At 37.0% G+C, this 18,486-nt stretch overlaps 2 protein-coding genes across 3 annotated transcripts in view; one reads left to right on the top strand and one right to left on the bottom strand.

Annotated features, from left to right (window-relative positions):
- ACSS3 (acyl-CoA synthetase short chain family member 3) overlaps nt 1–5,882 on the top strand; it is a 78,838-nt gene extending 72,956 nt beyond the window's left edge. Inside the window, exon 16 of the mRNA XM_063396408.1 lies at nt 5,783–5,882. Coding sequence (XP_063252478.1) covers nt 5,783–5,788 — 6 coding nt within the window. The 3' untranslated portion in view covers nt 5,789–5,882. The remainder of the gene's footprint in view (nt 1–5,782) is intronic.
- The window catches only part of PPFIA2 (PTPRF interacting protein alpha 2), a 205,659-nt gene continuing 191,543 nt past the window's right edge, over nt 4,371–18,486 (bottom strand). The window contains exons 20-28 of one of the 2 annotated variants that reach the window (XM_063396405.1): nt 15,335–15,535; nt 13,233–13,295; nt 11,850–11,879; nt 10,209–10,384; nt 9,271–9,368; nt 7,323–7,498; nt 7,160–7,228; nt 6,037–6,196; nt 4,371–4,454 (exon numbers count right to left, since the gene is read on the bottom strand). In XM_063396405.1, coding sequence (XP_063252475.1) covers nt 4,396–4,454; nt 6,037–6,196; nt 7,160–7,228; nt 7,323–7,498; nt 9,271–9,368; nt 10,209–10,384; nt 11,850–11,879; nt 13,233–13,295; nt 15,335–15,535 — 1,032 coding nt within the window. In that variant the 3' untranslated portion in view covers nt 4,371–4,395. The remainder of the gene's footprint in view (nt 4,455–6,036; nt 6,197–7,159; nt 7,229–7,322; nt 7,499–9,270; nt 9,369–10,208; nt 10,385–11,849; nt 11,880–13,232; nt 13,296–15,334; nt 15,536–18,486) is intronic. The other variant, XM_063396404.1, reaches the window with a different exon arrangement.

Genomic DNA, 18,486 nt, shown 5'->3' with positions numbered 1-18,486 from the left:
GAAAAAAAAACATTAATTAGAAAGATTCTATGATTCTAGTTTAGTCTAAAGTGCAATGACAACAGAAAATACAGGACTAACTAAGTAGTTTAGTAACTAAGTTACTAAAACATGGATTTTGAGTATCATGGGAGGCATGCATTTGTTTAATTTTAGATCTGCAACATAAACTTACTGATAATTCATTTTAATCTTTAATTCTTGTCCTCAGTCAACACAGACTTCTGCTTATGTTCATTTTACAGTTGTTTTCCTGCTATTTTAGTTCAGCACTGGGGTTAGTTTCCTGCATGTGGAGACTTTTGCGTGTTTGGCACAAGGCTAAACACACATTTTCAGTGTACAGACCTTGCTGATTTACTTGGTGGTTCTTCTTCCTAGTTCACTGCAGCTTGACAGCATTTACCTTTTTCACCCTGATGGTTTCTTTGCTATGGACCAGCTGCTTCTAGATTATCATTCACATCTTTTTGGAACTCTGCTTCTCCATTCGTCTTCACCAATGAAGGGTTCCAAAGAGGATTTGTAAAGTACATAACTGATTTTGCCAAATCTCCTTTAGTATTTCACTAGAATAAAAATTAAAGTAATATGTTCTATTGCTCCAGCCTATGGCAAGAAATCTGTCCTGAATGACCATTCTGGCTTGGCAATGACAAATGTTTTAGAAGTTAAAAGTGTTGGGAAAGCTTGGATAATCTGAGTGCCAAATCCTCTAGCTGTGTAAAGGCAGTGCAGCTGCTCAGCTGGGCCATCACAGCAGAAAGCTTGATGGGTCCCGTGTGCTCTGTAATAAATTTCTTTGCAACATTAAATGGCCAGCACCAGCAGCCTTAATTGTTCTTAAATTTCTGATATCGAGTGCACTAAAACAGGCCTGTGCAGAGTATGCTTATAGAAATGTTTGAGAATGTCTGCTCATGGTTTCTAGTAGCTCATTGTGGTTTCAACAAATTTCAAAAGAACCACCTGAAATACAATTTGAAAGCATATGAATGGGACACAGGTACTGTGAAGAAACACTACAAAGACACTGGAAGGTTGTACCAAACTGATGTTGTTGGCATCAACTGTTTTGAAATACAATGTCTGTAAGAAAATGTCTCTTACTCTCATAAGAGTAGCAGAATGCAGGAATCTGGAGCCTGCTGTTATCACAGGCCATCTGCATTTGTTCCACGTGCAATCTGTGTGCCACTTTCTTTTAGGCCTGCTCTTTTTACTCTATAAAAAACTCCTTGATCTTGCGATTGTGTGGCAGCTTTTCCAGCTATCCCTCCCCTCTGCTGCTTAGTTCCTGGTTCGGTGCAGGTAGATACTTCACCAGAGTATCACAGCTGCTGATGTAGTCTAGACAAGGTCTTACAAAAGCCTGGGTCTCAGACTAAGCTGGATCTGAAAAATTTCAGGAGGCATGCTGTAATGAATAATCTTCCCTTTTGTCCAAGTATCAATCAGCTCCTTCCATGAAGAATTTGTTACTCAGGAACTGTGCTGACAAAATTCTGAAAACTCTGTTGCCCTTTAATCTCATATCCCCCTCTATGGGCAGCTTCTGTTTATGCATTCATTCTTGAATTGCAGGCAATTTGTTTAAATTTCCAAGTTTAATATAATAGTGAAGGAAATATTTTCCCTGCATGGGTTTGTATTTTCTTGGGTGGGGGGTGGAGGGGGAGAGGTGGGGTGTTGTTTTGATTATCAGTATAATGTGCAGGAATCCAAAATTACTTCAACTGCTTTTTGGTTTCTAGCGTGCATGGCATTTTGAAATTGCCCTTACAGAAGGTGCATATACTAAAGCTGTAGTTCACACCATCTTGTTCCTTCTCTGAAAGGAGTATATGGTGAGTGAGAAGAGAAACAGTAGCATATTACTGTCAGTTAACTTCGTATATTAGCCTTTACAATGTAGATGCAAATTTGGTATCCTTATAGGCCAATGCAGCACTTAAGATTAGAATGTAATTGGCAGAATAGTGGACAAGCAGCAAGTACTGATGAGGTACATACCACTGATACTTGAAACACTACTAATACTCCAATAGAAATTGAAGTTAACTTGTATAACTTTATATACATGTGAAAAAGGCATATTGTGTGTGTGTGGCTCTACGCAGATATTTACTATATGTAATATGCTAGGTAGAAAAGTTATGTAGTATTAACATTTTAAATAATATAGTAAATGTAGTTTTTAACATTGAATCTAAGTAAGAATTGTGTGTAAGGTATTTTTCCTTAGCTCAAAAGAAAAGAGAAGATAACCCGGAGATTTCTGCACAGAGAGAACAATTACAACAAGCCAGACTAAAACCCCTCTTGGATGTTTCAGAGGGAAAGATGCATATCTCCTTGAATCCACAGAAACCACCCCGGTCAAGCCAGACCATGCATATCTCCTTGAATCCACAGAAACCACCCTGGTCAAGCCAGACCATGCATATCTCCTTGAATCCACAAAAGCTACCTGGTTAAGCAAGACTCCAGGACGCCAGGGGTTTAGCAAAAGGCTCTTGGCAAACGGGCTTTTCTTAGATAAAGTATGCATAATCATTAAAGTTTGTCCTCAAAAATAGAGAGGCTTCTCCCTAACGGGGCCCTTCTCCTTCGCAGCCTTTGTCTGGGAGGGAGAGGGGCCGGTAGTCCCGGACTACCTTCTTTGCTCTTATTGTCTCATTATTTGTCCTGTCTCTGAAAGCTTTTTAAACTTTTATTATTGTATTAATATTTTTTTAACCAATTTTTATTCTTTATTAAATTTTCATAAATTTCAAAAAGCGAGTGATTGGCATTTATCACAATACACATCTTTTTGCTCAAAATACATACCTTCCATACATATATAGTGCCAGAAAAGTCTGCTATGTTACTTTCACTTGTGCTTTGCTACTTTTTAATAATTTTTAATATAGTGGAATAAATAGTTTTGATAATCTTAAATTAATTTTTGTCAGCATATGAGTTTTCCATTTCTGCCTTTGTTACACTCCTCAAGCCTCACCTCAAGTGCCTGACCCATTACTGTTGGCCTAAGAGATAGCTTGGTGTTTGAACTTCTCGGTCATGGTTTATTGCTTCCAAAACTGCGATTCTAAAGCACATAGGAGAAAAGGTTCATATCTTTGCCTTCAGTTTCAGTCACCACTGAACCCTGTAAGAGTCCTGTCACTATACAATACCATGCTCAGATCTATACATGCACACACGTAACAAGATTTCTACAGTTTATGTGCTTCATCGTCATCTTTGTAGAATCAGCTGCTAAACTTTGCTTTTTCGGAAAAACCAAAACAACAAATAATCATAGCCTCCCAAGCTTATTTTTTCAGGGATGGCTCAAAAAGTTCCCTTTTTAACTAAGAGTAAGATTTTATACTCTTGCAATCTTTTGAAGATCTATGAAGTAAGGCTCATGTCATTAGGAGGATCCTGAGCAATTTAGTTTTCCCATGGTTAACATTTGCTATTTCTAAGCATTTTGTGAACCTACACAGAGTTAGTAAAATTCTAGTGGCTCCAAGTCTGACCCAGTCTTGGGAATCAAAACAAAAAAAACAACAACTTGCTTGCAGATCCTTGCATGTCTTGCCTACAATATGCAATCGCTATTGAAGCATTTTTGATGCCTGATGAGGTTTTGGTGATATTCAAATATTTTTTCCAGCTGCCTTGCAATTCCCCAAGTAATTAAATGGAAACTGTTTAAATGAGAAAATGCTAGCATAAAATAGTGCCATATTGATGATAAGTACTCATCAAGTGTGTATTTTTTCCAAAATCTGGGATAAAATAGAAAACTGTATTTCCACAGAACTCTGGAACAGTGACTCTGTGATATTCATAGCCACACTCAAAAGATATATGGTGAAAATCTTAACATGAATTCCAATACCAAATTTGATCCAAAGTTACATCCAGCTCAGATTATCCTTTCTTTGTCAATTCTGAATGACTTTAGAAGTGCAGGAATCTCTGTAATAGATAAATTTTAAAGATTTTCTGTGTGCATAAGTCTTGTTCTAATTTTATGCAGCTACCTGATGTTCCAAATTGAGCCATAGCTTTAATTAGGAAAAAAACCTCAAGTAAATCTCTTCTGCCTTACTAGCATTGCTCCACATTCCAGCTCTTATTTGAACTCTTTCAAGTTCTTATAAAGTTCATTCCCTCTGCCTTCTCCTGAAAATCTGGTTAGTAGCATCTTCTGGACTGAGCTTAACACTGTTGTCATGACCAAATGACCACGCTAGCGAGTCCTTACTTAAGTCCTCTGCTCCATGCTGGCTCGTGCTTGGATAATGTGGGATGTAGTTCACAGATATAACGAGCTTTCATGGTGGCCCCTACAGAATACTCACAACAATTCAGTGCTGGCTTCTTTGCTAGGCCTCGTCAGCATGAGTATGTGCGAACTGTTGAGCTGTCTAACCTCTGCAGTCGTGATGAAGCAACTGCAAATTGGGAAGGGAAAAAAAAGGAAACAAACCAGAACCTCTTTAGAATCATCAATAAAATATACACTCTGTCTACCACTGCAAGGGTGGCTGTTAAATTGCTCTGTGGCTTTCTCTAACGTTATCTGGGCATGGTCTAGTTCAAAACTCAGCACTTCTTCATGGCTAATGTACTGTTGGAATCTGTCTAAAGTGAATGCAGTTTAAAATTCAGTTTTGTCTTTATTTTGTTGCAAGTCTTAATGCTCTTACCTATCATGCTGTTTAAATACTATTGCATTCTCACTGCTGGGAGATAGGAAGCCAGATCCTGGATGAAGATAAACATCTTCAAAATTACTTCCCTTTAAGTCTACTGAGTTCAGTATATCCTGCTTCAGAATTAACTGTCTGGAAGACCTCAAGTAAATCACTAAATCTGCCTTGTGCCTTAGTTCCACATCTATAAAATATATCATCTTCTACATCATACCATGACTAGAAGATGAAATCCGTCCAGGTTTATAAGGTTCTTATATGCTACAGTAATGTGGGCTATGGAAATGCCATGGAAGCTAGGAGTCAATGGAATTCAGTGATGCAATCAGTAAATTATTCCATTGGTAACTGCAACCATAAAGTACTGTTTTTAAAGGTGAGAAACTTTAATGGAATTTAGATGGCTTTAATAGCATTTAGGTGGCAATACTATCATACCAAGTTTGTTATCAAGTTAACAGATGTGATCTCTACAAGTCAGTGTATTAAATTGCTTTGAGATAAGTCTATTTGTAGATGTAAATCCTGTCATGATGAAATAAATGGCAGTATTTTAAATAGAGCACTCCGTGTACTAATATTTCTCAGAACTTCAGGCAGGTATACTTGGCTTTATCTTCCATATACCTGAAGGAATAGTTGTGATGGGATTTCTTTCTTCTGCCTGCTCTCTTAAAACCATTTTTAAATTTTACTTACTTTTGATTATGATGTGCTTGTAAATTTTCCACTAATTTCTGAGTTAGTGCGTCTTTTGGAAATCAAAAGATTTCCAGAGAAAATGAAGACTGGTATACAGTAACCCAATTAGTTACTGAATTTCAGCATTTGCTAACTACTCATCTGCTGGTCACTGTTAGCTACTTCAATTACTTGATGGTCATGGCTAGGCTATTTAGTTTGAAAGTAAGACAGGAAAACAAAGGTGATAGCCCTTTCTAATTGCATCCTCTAAAACACACTCCATCTCCTAGAGAGGCTAATAGGATGAAAAATTTGCTTAGATATTATATTCAATCTAAGTTGAAAGTTAGTAAATTAATTCCTGACTTTCTGATTGTTTACAGATGTAGAATAGTGAGATGGCCTCTTTTTTTTGTATTTTATATAAACACCGTCAATCTGAAGCAAGCCTGAAAAAATGGACAACGTGCCAAGTCAGTGCTTTCCCATTCCCTAATTCAACTCTCCCAAACTCTGTTCATCCTAGTTAAATGAGCACAATTGTTGTGGTGCGAGACTGACATGCATTGAAAGTCAATGTGGCATGCTAGGAGGAGCCTCGTGCTTTCCAAGAGGAGGTGCAGAAGGGAGCTCATACCGTCACTCGCCATCTTGCGCGACTGCCCTGAGGTGGTGGTGAGGCGGAAGCCGGCGGGCAGCGTTTCCGACGCGCCCGGCATCATGCTGATCCCGTGCACCTCGCGTGGAGGGAACTGCCGCCGCCACGACGGGCCGCGCCTGAAGTTCTTGTCGTCGCTCTGCCAACACACAGTTGTGTTTGATGAAGAAAAATGGAATTCTTGAGTAACTGTCCTGCTGTGTGCTATCTCTACCACTGCCAAATGAATCCCATAACAACTACCCTGCTCTGTTGCACTGCATCCAGTCACTGTAATGTGTTTGAGACATGCTTGTAAAAATAAAAGCTTTAGAAATATTAAATGCTGGGGTGGAAAACTCTTCTTAAATATTTGGCTCAATATAGTCAAGGGGTTTAGTATCAGCTAAAACAGAACTTTCTTACACAGTGACAGAAAGTGGTTTGTTATTGCATTAGGAGGCTTACATAAAGTACTAAAAAAGGACTAAACACTTATGTGCATGCGCAGAATTCTTAGGCATCTGACATTTTCAGCAAGTCCTTAAAAGTTTTATTTTTCCTCGTGTGCAGAAGTCCAAGACTTAAACAATTTTGCACTGGACTCTTATGTTAAGATAAATAATTTCCACAGCTGGATTTGAGATTCCTCTTCCCAAATAACTGCCCCAAATCACACTCTGGTTTTATTGATTAACTTTGAAGAAGTTTGAAGAAGAAAAGCAATAAAGAACAAACAAAAAAAAAATCTACTTTTTTTTTCTTTAGTTTTAAAAAGTGTAAGTGTCCTAAAGAATAGACTGCACAGGCATCCCACCCACACACATCCCCCAGCACCTGCTCTGGCCAGCAAAACTTCCACTCCATTCATGTTTCCTGTCTGGAAAGTGTTCATCTTAAAGTAAGAGTGCAGTGTCAAATTTAGCATCCAAGATGACACAAATATCTAGCCAAACTGAGGTTACTTTAAAATCCTTGATGCGTATTCTTAATTTTTTTCTTTTTTTTTAATCTGTAACTGACTCTTTTTAACAATGTGAAAGTTAACATGTCTTCATGCATTCAATTTAATTTCATTGTTTTACTGTGATATTTTATAAATACTGAAAATAAAATTAATTACTTCCTCAAGTCGTCTTTCAGTTCCTAGTGCTAAAAGGTTGTTGTATTCTCTCTCAAGGATCTGCCGTGCCTAGAGATACCAAAGTAAACAATTAAAATGGTTGAAGACAAAGAAAAGGTACTAATGGGTACAGATTAACCAGAAGCAGCATAAGCAAACTTGCCTGTGTGTTTTGTGTTGGAATCTGTAACAATAAAGCTAAACTGCTGTAGTCAAAGTTTTCATCCAGTGCTATAAGTGAACCATGTACACCACTTTCTAGAATATTATTTGCATATTCTCGCAGGCCAATGGCTTGTATCCAGCGTATGACTCGATCATTGCTCCATACCAGCACATCTGTAAGGACATAACACCAGGTCAGTCTCCTGATACCTGATAACTTCCAAATTTTACAGGTGCGTGTGTGTAGCTGTGCATGCACTGTGGATTTCTTACTGCTTTATTTCATACATGAGGAATGCCAGCACTATCGATACAGCTTTAGCGCCTCATATTCAAAATCTCTATGTGATTATCTTCAAGTAATAATGTTTCCAAAGGAGAAATCTGCTTCCAGAGGGGATCTCCAGAATGCAATTCCTCCAACTTCCTATATATACCTTTTCAATTTTTTGGCAAGATTTTACAGTGCAAAGGCACGGAAGAAATATCCATTCCTCAAGGCTTCACTTGGGAGTTTTGTATTAAACATTTTGGGAGATGTGTCAGCACCCATCATATACTAACATGCCATAAAGTAAAAGATTTGTTCACAGTTTTAGAGACAAACCATTTTTAGTACGGAAAGCTGGTAGACTTGTTAAGGTCCATACCAATTCTAAAGCTGAGGCAACAGAATGAGCTAGGAAACCATTTTTGAGGATTTGGCTATTCTGAAAAAGTATCCAGCCCTGCCTGTAAGATTAAAAAAAAAAAAAAAAAGTTACTTATACTGAGCTTTATAGTTGTGAGTGGGAGACATTGTACAGAGTTTTCTTTAGTAAGTGATGAGGCTTCTTCCTGAACCTTTACAAGTCCAGCTGCTGTGGCTGTTCGGGAGCCGGATTTCTCCATTGCCTGGCTGAGAGCATCTCGCTTTTTGGGGTCAGGATCAGCTGAAACACCGTGGCAGGCAGAGACCAAATCCCACCTGGGACCATGAATAACTGGCCAAGGCATGACAAGGTGAAGGAGGCTATGAATTATTACCGTTGTCCTAGCAGGGATCAGCACTGAAGCCACACCAGAATTTGAGACCAATACCCAATTCCCCTATGTCAGTCTCCAGCTAGACCTACTTGGGCTGACTGGCCCTGATGCCTGCACATCCAAGGCAAAGTGTCTGCATTAGTGCATGCCATCTTCTGCCTTGAGCAGATGCACACTCTCACTGTAGCCCTTCAACTTTTTTTTTTTTAGCTCTTCTAATCAGCATTGTGTTTGAGAAGTGCTAACTGCTGTAGTCACTAGAGCTGGAAAAGCTCAAAGGAATCGAAGAATTCATTACTGATAGCTAGAAAAAACCCAGCCACCCTAATTGTTATATGCAAAAAGAACCATGCAGTGAGCCTGCAACTACTCTAGAGAGCTTTGCACAGAAAAAAAGCTTCAGAATCAGCTGTAAAATCTTCTAATAAGGCCAGTGTTGTTAGGCATCATTCTCATGTACTGATCAACTGCCTCAGTGGTCACCTCTCCAAGCAGCATTTTCTCTGATACATTCTGGTATAAGAAATCAAAGGCAAAGGTTTTCAAAAGCTGGAGCATAGTGTTAGGGTCCTGAATGCTCCCAGTTTTTAGTGTTGTCCCCAGCACACCCCACTGAGCTGCACACTGTTGGGCCTTCTGCTTCTGAGCCTGAAAGAGATTCAGATAAGATCCATACCCAAAATTCAATTATCAAAATGCATATGTCAAACCACCATTCAGAATTGCAGCCCCAATTTAGCAAAGTACTTAACTGTGCCTAATTTAAGGAGAGAGGATTTTCTCTGGAAAAAGATGGACTTATGTTAGTGTTGCTTAAAGCACATGCTTAAATGCTTTGCTAAAATGGCATGACAATGGGTTAACAGTGTCAAGCTTCAAAAGAAGAAACATTCCCAGTATTTATTCCCAGGAGCTATCACCTTTTATTTCATGCTGACTCATTTCTCTTCGCTTTTCCAGTTCTTTTCTATCATAATTCAACCTCTTTAAACACATGATTCCATATTGCAAGCTTGTTCTGTTATTTAAAGAGAAACATTTACAGAGTTAATAAAGATATTTTGAAGATGGGAACATATGTAGGATGTATTTCCTGCACTTCACATGATGTGTTTCATAGTGCTCATGCAGGAAATCTTGAGAACAGAGGGGAGAGCAAAACCAGTGAAAAAACTCCACAGACTTCAGGAATGAAATGGAAAAAAACCAAAATGGGTATGTTTGAATAACTGTTTTAGCATAAGAAACCCAAAGCATTAAAATAATATTCAGAAAAGGTCAGCCCTTGTGAGCCGTGAAATGTTTTGTCAAATCAGGCTTTAAAAAAAGTGGCAAATCAGACAGTACATTAAAAAGAAATCCACTTCTTGTCACATAAACCTCATTCTCCCTAAAGTTTAAATGCCTTTATTTCCATATTTCCAATTTAGCTTCCTAGCTATATCCCCAGGTAACCCAACAACTGTCAAATTGCTTGTACTGTTAACAGCTTTTATGTGCTACACACAATAGCTTTTCATTATTATGAGATCTCAGGGCTTTGAAGCTTAGTGTAACACTTTCTGATACTTCACACCACTTAAATTATTACTGTTTCTGTATTGTCAAGAGTCTATTGATATATTAATGGTTCTCTGCTCATTATGAAATTTATCTGTACCAGTATCTTGGTTTTGAGAGACATAATTGCAATGTGCTTGCTATCTCTCTCTCAATTCAGATTTCTTACAGTCAGACCTCTCTTTTCTGTATGTTTTCCCACACCAAAACAACAGGAAGTGTTTTTATTCTGTGCAGCACTGAGCACTAGAGCAGACACACAAGCATTTTTATAGATGTAGTTTTTATGCCAACATACCGATGAAAACTATCCACCATTTTTAGGTGCACACGCAGATCTTTCTTTGTCAGGTGGTCTAACATCCTCGCATCTACCAGGCATTCCATGAAATAACTTCGGTACTGAGGTAAACCCAGACTGGGGAGCCATTCGTTACCTATCCATTCATGGTTCATATCACCATAAGCCAAGGTCTATGGAGAGAAGAAAATGGAGAGGGGGAATAAATTCTTGAGTTTGTTCAAGACTGCTGCACAGACTCAAAACCAAACATGTCTAAAAGAATAAATATATTTTTTTAAATATGTCTAAAAAATTATTAATTCTTGTTTTGTGTTGTTTTAACACTGGAAAAGGGAGCCACTGTGAGGTATTTGTTATGGATACCAGTTTTGCCTGCTGTGTCTTGTTTTCTTATGTAAGTTTTAAGGAATTCTTTTCAATTTTGAGTTTGAAATGCAAGCAAACTTGTTACACAATCAAAACATGTGTTTCATAATCTTACTTGCTTTCAATTGACCTTCTAGAATATTTATGCCAGGCAAACCCTGAACTGTGAACTGGTAACTCAAACATGGCTCCAGGGAATCCAATGAGGCTTGTTACTATTTGTGGGGAGAAGAATTTCATAAATAGGATCTAATGACACTTCATGGCTACACACCTGAAGTCCTTTAGAAACTAAAAGCTAATTTCAGTTGTTTGGCATTCAAGCTTATATTTAAATGAGAAATTTTCAGCTGTAAACAGTTTAAACCTAAATCCATCATACACAGAACTCAAGAAATTAATTGAGAAAGGCGCAAGCCAGGTTATTCCAAGAAACTAGTACTCAGGCCTCATTGTTCAGCTAAAATTTCTCTAGGGTGAGGAGTGGACTGTATGAAAAAGCCATGTATATTGAGCTATTTTTATATGAGTTGCCCTATTAGGATGAAAAATAGATTTTTACATCTCACTGTGTATTACAAAACAGGACAGAGAATTAATAAATTGCAAGATTTACACGTCCTCAACAGCATCATGCTCAGGATCATTTTCAAGCCTAATATCTCTTTGGTTTTGTTTTTAATGCCATGAACAAGTGAATAACACTGTTAAAGCCATATGGATGTATTGTCTATCACAGAAAATATACTCCCCTTATGTCTCATTCTTATGAGATTTTGAAGAGAAAAGGAATAGCATCAGTAAAGAGAGCAAGATTGTGTAAATGTGCCTATACTAGAGAGCAAAAATTTAAAATGTAGCTAATTGACAGTTCTTACTAAATTACACAATACTATTTGTAGACTGATCTTGGGTGTAACAATTCTAAAAAGTTAGCTCTCAAATTCATGGCATATTTAGTTGTCCTATTCTGAAAAATGTGGAAAATACTCTCTAAAACTCTTAACACAGTTTTAGATGGGAGACAGAATATGTCTGTGGAATGTAGTAATTTCTTTTGTGAAAAATATTCACAGCATATGTACCTCTTTCTGCTTTACCTAACAAAACTGTCTGGAGAATATATTCTTTAAGAAGTACTCTAAAATATGTAGATCATAATTCAATCATTGAGATACTGTCACAATATTAAATTCCATTATCCATATTGATGCACCCAATTACATTATTATTAACTTTCAGTTTAAAAAGTAATGTGAAAGATCATACCTGAGCCCAACTGCCTTCTTCAGACTCTTTCTGTATTATCAGCAGGAAGCAATTAGTAAAGCAGGTAAAAAGACAATAAAAATTAGTTATAAAATGATGCTATTTTCATATGAATGTTAATGAAAATATACACATAAAATGCATGAATAAAATAACTCTGGTGAGTGGTAATGCCCTGTGCTAAACTACCTGAAAATTTATAAGATTAAAACCATAAAATGTAGCTGAGTTTTCAAGATAGAAAGTCATTATATCTTTGTGAAATTTTACAGCATTATTTAAAGTCCTAACTGTTTCACAATTAAAAATTTGGGCATTAGTGATGTAATTTTTTGTTTCTAGTTTGATTTTGAAACATGCACAATAAAAAGCCATCTTCTTGTGAATGTATTGTAAAGGAGCTTTTTACATAACATTTATTATGGAAAAATTATATTTTTCTGGATGGCCAGTTAAACAGGATCAACTCTACTTCTTTTCAGTTCAGTGCTGTTATATTTGCATTCATCTTTACCAACAATAATAAAACTAAAAATGAGCTCAGTTAAAAAAATTATAAGAATTGGCTTCCTTACTGCTGACGAGAAAACTTTAAATATTATAAGAAGCATAAACTTTGAAGAAATAATTCCTTATTGCATCAAAAGTTAGGTCCAGTACCTCTCCCACCATTTATGGATTGGGCTGACTATAAAGTTTGTCAAACTGAAGATTATTTTTCCAGAGATATCACTGGAACATTGCATCATGTTTTATAAGCACCTTTATAGAGTTGTTATGACATAGTGCTAACAACTAAAACCTAAAATAACATATATTCCAAATTGGAAAAAAAAAAGTCTTACTTTAGTGTTAAGGGAGAGGTTTGACAAAAATCAATAAATAAATGATCCTCTCTACGCACCTGAAATCAAAGATCATGAATACCCAAGCATGGACAAGAAAGACTCAGCATTAATGAGAACATGAAGTTGTGTAAGGCACCATTCTCAGGCCTTTTCTTATTTCTTTCTGTGTCAGCAAATACAAAACACTATTTAGAAGAAGAGGGAGTAGATTACAGGGGAATTACAGTTGCACCTGTAACCATAACAATTTCATTTCACTAAATGAGGTTTCACAGTGGCACTGAAGCTATTATATACTCTAAAAGTCCAATTCTGGTTTTAGGGTCACACAATTTTTGTGATAGCAACACCATTTTTTTTTTGCTGAAAGATTATGTAACTGTTCTTCAAATTCAATTTCCTTACTCCCTGCAACTTTCTAGTGGCATGGTTTGGGAAGCATCCTACAGAAGATACGGCATCTGTGTTAAACCTGGAACAGGCCTATTTTCTTTTGAGCATTGGAACCATTTGAAGTGGAAGTGGAATGACTAACCGTTTTAGCTGGAGCAGCAAGGTTTTCCATTTCTTCATGGGTCACCCAGACATTGCCTGAGGGCTACAGACAAGGCCCACAGGAGGGCAGGTGGGATCCACATTAGGTAAGCAGTGGTAAAGAAGAAAGGCAGCACCACTGTAAGTTAACAGCGCATCACCATCAGCACAACCATGTTCTTGCCTCTACCGAGCTGCAACTAGAGACAACTTTAGACAACTTGGTTTGTATCTTTCTTTAGCGGCTTCTGGACAGATGCGATGGAGTATTACAACTAGAACTGATGGAAGAAATCCGGCAGAGCACTGCCACAAAGCAAAGAATAATAATTAAAGCTGCATTTCATAAACAACTGGCAAATGCAACCTTTAGCTCACAGCTTTGTGTGGAGGTAAGCTTCAGCTCACAAAGATTTTCCAGCCTAAATATTCTGCACAAATTACATGCTCATATTGTAATCTAAATAATGAATACTTCTACCATGTTTCTGTAAATCAAAAATGTCATGATAATTCACTTCTAAAACTATTTATCTTCATTGCATTGTTTTTCATCAAATGATTACCAGGACAATGAGGAGAGTTAGGGAGGGGGCATGAATGTGTGCTATGTTTTCTGGAGCTCTGAGATAAATTAACTCCTTTCCTGAGAAAGAGGGGAAGCAGAAAGACTGGAGACTCAGAAATGTACATTCCAGGGCAGGGCAGCTTTGTATGCAGACAGTTACTCAGGCAGAATTAAAAAAACAAGGCAAAAGTATTCCCAATGTTTTTAGATTGAACGTAATATTCTCTCACTTCATAAGTGTAAATGCTTTTATGTTTTGAAATATACTTTTATGCTTTTAAAATCAAAATTAATTTTGTGTAGTAATTCAACCATGATATTGAGTCTTTACTGCTTTACTTTGGTAAAATTCATTACAATTCATAATATTACCATGGTAATGACAAACAAAACTGTTCTCAGAGAAGAAATTATCAGACAGTGAACTACAATATTTAAAGAACCTGAGCAACATGAAGATAAAAGGGTAATCAATAGCAATATTAGTGCTGCTGCCCAGTTGCTTATGTAGCTCAGTGGATCTGCTACCTCACAAAAGTATCTGAATTCTAATTTCCACCAGAAGATTCTGCATAAATATAATGAAGACAACATATTATGAATTATTAAATCATTATTATTATTATTATTATTGCGTTGCTAGTAGAAATCTGAACTACACTATTTGAGTAGTAGTCTTTGTCCTTCACTTCTATGCCATGTTTGCCATCTGATCAAGCCTCTTTTTTTGTTAGTCTCCATTGCTTCTTTCATTGCCATTACCATAAGTATTATCTCAGCATTACTATCTTGTTTTTTTTTGTCCTCATCAATTTGGCCTATTTTTTCTACTTTTTATATATAGTGCATTCATTCTTACTCTCCCTTGATCTATTTCCTTGCTTCTTTCCTTTCGGCAATCACTGTGTATCTTTTCTTGCTTCCCTCCTTTCTGCCACCACTTCCTCTTCCTTCCTCACAGAATGCACAGCCTCCACTTCTGCTTTCCAGACGCTCCCCTCACACCTCCAATCACTGCTTCTCTTAAAAGCATGAAGAACTTAAAGCCAGCTGACTTAGACAACATTTGAAAGGGTGCAAAAAAGGGGAATGGGAAAAAGACTCAAAAGAGCCATGTTCCTACAATAAACTCTCCCAATGCCTGCCTCCCCGCCACCCCAAAAAAAGAAATAAAGAGAGAGAACAAACAAACAAAAAAGTGAAATGCAATCTGATTAGGCTGGTACAGATGATTCGAAGAAAGACAAAGGCAAAAAAATTTGACAAAATTACAAATAGGATGTCCCATACTGATTTGGATAACATCAAGGATAATCAAAACAATGACTTAAAGAAAAAAAAGAATATCTGATCAAAGAAAAACATCAGCAATCAACAATCAAGCAAGTGATGAACAGGTAGTTCTGAGTCTTTATTAGACAGTTCTCCCTGATTGTGAAGTGTGTGTTATAGAGCCACTCTGGTGCTACAAAAGTTTCTCTGCAGACTCCTGTAGGGTGGAATAGGGAAGAAAAAGTTAGCTGAACAGGACTCACTGTTCTGGATGTTGGAGGTGCTGATGGACTTGTCAGTGATACCATCTCCTGGATTGCTAATCGGAGTTTTAGACGATGAAGAGGATTGCTGATTCCAATTTCTCTTTGAATCTCAGTGTCGGACAAAGCAGACATGATGGCCCCACTCTTCACGTTGGCACGGCAGGCAGCGACATACCAGGCTGGCATCCCTAGCCAGAGCTGTCAAGAGAAAGGACATTTCATCCAAAGCACTGCTTCATTTTTCAAATGAAATTACAGTCACAGAATATCCTGAGTTGGAAGGGACCCACTGGCATAATCAAGTCCAACTCTTGGCTCTGCACAGAACAGCCTCAAGGATCACATCATGTGCCAAGAGCGTTGTCCAAAAGTTTCTTAAACTCTGTCAGACTTGTTGTCATGACCACTAATAATCAATTAATTAATGACCAATATTAAATAATTAATTGTCAGGACACCTATCAGTCTGAATAAGCACGGTAACAAATACAAATGAGTATGAACATCATAGTCTTCAATAAAACAAAATTGTTTCAGAACCTTTGAAATTGCCACGATTGCATGTGAATTCTTTTTGCTTTTACTATAATCAGAACTTTAAAGCAAGTCATGCTTTGAATTATTTTTAGAGCTGCCTCCATCCCCTGGGCTACTCCTTTCCCAGGTTTTTAATGACCAAGTACTGGCCAAAGCCAGTGTTACTGTCTACCTGATAATCTTATGTACAGAAAATCATCTAGGAGGGATTAAGTTTTTTTTTCACTTTTGTACTGAAATGGCTTTCTCTTTTTTAACATGGTGTACTCAATCTTACATTTCTCAGCTTTTATTTTCTGAGTAGAGACTAACCAAGCGCCATTCAAATAATCAACATATCAGGGACAGACTTTATAGTGAATTTGGGAACAGCCTGGTATGGTGTCACATCCCAGCTAGGAATACTGGTAAGAAGGTGCAGCAAAATGTGAGCACAGCTCCATCACCTATGGATTTAGAATAGAAGATATGTACTCATATGCTTTTCCTCTCCTTGTATTATTCTTATTAGCCCAGGCCAGCAACAGCCCCTTCCTTCACCACTTATTCTTTCCTTGTAAGAGGACTTACTGAGTGTGGATTGTTTTTGTTTGTCTCAGCTTTCTCATTTTATGCTGCCTCATTAATATGACTGGCAGTGGCTACATCTCTTTTTTTTTTTTTTTCCAAAGGAGGTAATTTCATGTCAGGGATACATACATGTGAGGTTTTTAATCATGATATGAAATACATTATCATGCTCAATCACTGTGATTTTAGGGATAATATAATGGAAAACAAAGACCTAGGTAGGTGCATCTTAAATAGGCCATCAGAATCAGCTGATTCCATTGTTTGGTTTTTTTCCCCCTTTTAATAAAGGCTTACTAAAAGAGGACATAAGGTCAAGGAAATGAGTAAATTTACCAAAATTCTAGGAAGCTGTGACAAATTGAAAAGATTTTCTTTTTATTTGACACAGTAGGGGGAAGAAGTGTGTGGTTATTAAGATGTTTACATTGTATCTGGGAAATATTTCCATGAAAGACAGATGCTAGGTCACTTATGTAACAGGGAAAACAGACTTGACTGTCAGGTTGCAAAAGGCTCAGTCAGGCTTTGAGTCCTGAAGTATCACAGAGGTTGAGAAATGACTGCACTGTGTTTGAATAATCCTTCCCACTGATGGAATTAGACACTACCCTCCATCTAATGCTAGTCTGGACGTTAAAAACATTGCCTGACTCCAAAAAATGGTCATAAACCACAAATTTTCATGAAAGAGAAAAAAAAAGAAAACCAAAAATTATGTAGCTAACACCCAGCTGCACTTAAATGGTCATGAGAAAACCATGCATAGCTTTAAAAATGTATTTTATCACCTAATTTATTTTGACAATTTTTTTTTCACGCATGCACTAGAAAATAGAAAAGCATAAACACTGGGAGTTATTCACCCTGCAGAAATAGATTGAACTGTTTACTGCTCATTAGGTAAATTATTTCTTTAACAAAATAAGTAAATTCTTCAACAAAATAGCTGTCTAGCAGAAAATGATGTTAGATGAATAGTCTAACAGAAAAGAAAACACAGAAATCATTCTGTGACAGAGAACTCAAATATCAAGATTGATATACTTTTCCAGGATTAATTAAGAAAACACAAAATTCTTAAAATATTTCTGTGCTATGTCTGTGCTACCTACAAACAACAAGAATAAATGCTAAGGCTGAAAAGCCCTGTAAAGTTTGAAAATTTCACAATATGCTTCTTAAGTTTGAGTCTTTTTCTCTTTTAATATTTACCTTATTTTTTAGTTGAAGTGACACATACTTTTCTTTAGGAGGTACAAAATGCACACTGTGCCATGTGCTGACTGAATGCCCGGATGCTCACTGAATAAACATACTTCTCCTGTCCTCATATCTTTTTATCATCAGGATTCAATCTGCACTGACTACTGTGACATAAACTTCCTTTTGAGCTCTCCTGTGCTACTGTCATCATATTCCCCAAAAACTTCATATGTCCTGATTCCTCTTTACAGCCCCTCTCTTAGACATTGGGAAGCATATTCTATTTTTCAGAAAAGAATCAAGGGAAAAAATGGGCTTAACCTGTCAAAAACTACTTGAAACTGCAGATCACCTTGAAAGATGAGGGCACTGGTATTCAGAAATTATAGATTATTTGTATTCAGAAATTATAGACTTGTATATGTTCATGTCTTCAGCAAATCAGCCTTTACTGTAATACTAAATATTTCTGACTGATAGAAATCTGGTTACAGAACTCTTAAAAGGCATATGAAAAAGTAAAGTAGTGGCCAAATTAAAGATTGTTCAATATTAACAGAGATTTTTTTGGGGAAAGAGGATATAATGCTATTTTCCAAGGTCATATACTGATGCTTGTACTGACTTTCTGCAGTTTTCATTTTGTCTTTTTCATTAGGTACCTTCAGCAATTCCAGTGTGAAGTAGAAATTTTGTGGACATTAGCTACTTTCATTTCTCATCTTTCATTTATTCAGTAGAACATTTCTGTCAAAGGTTTGGAGAGGGATCTCTTTTTTCTACTGAAGGGAAAAACTTTACAAGGTCTAACTGATGATCAATGGATAACAGCTGCA

Source organism: Prinia subflava, chromosome 4 (assembly GCF_021018805.1).
Source record: "Prinia subflava isolate CZ2003 ecotype Zambia chromosome 4, Cam_Psub_1.2, whole genome shotgun sequence".
Taxonomy (NCBI): Eukaryota; Metazoa; Chordata; class Aves; order Passeriformes; family Cisticolidae; genus Prinia; species Prinia subflava.
The sequence above is the reverse complement of the archived record's forward strand: the minus strand, read 5'-3'. Positions and strand labels throughout refer to the sequence as shown.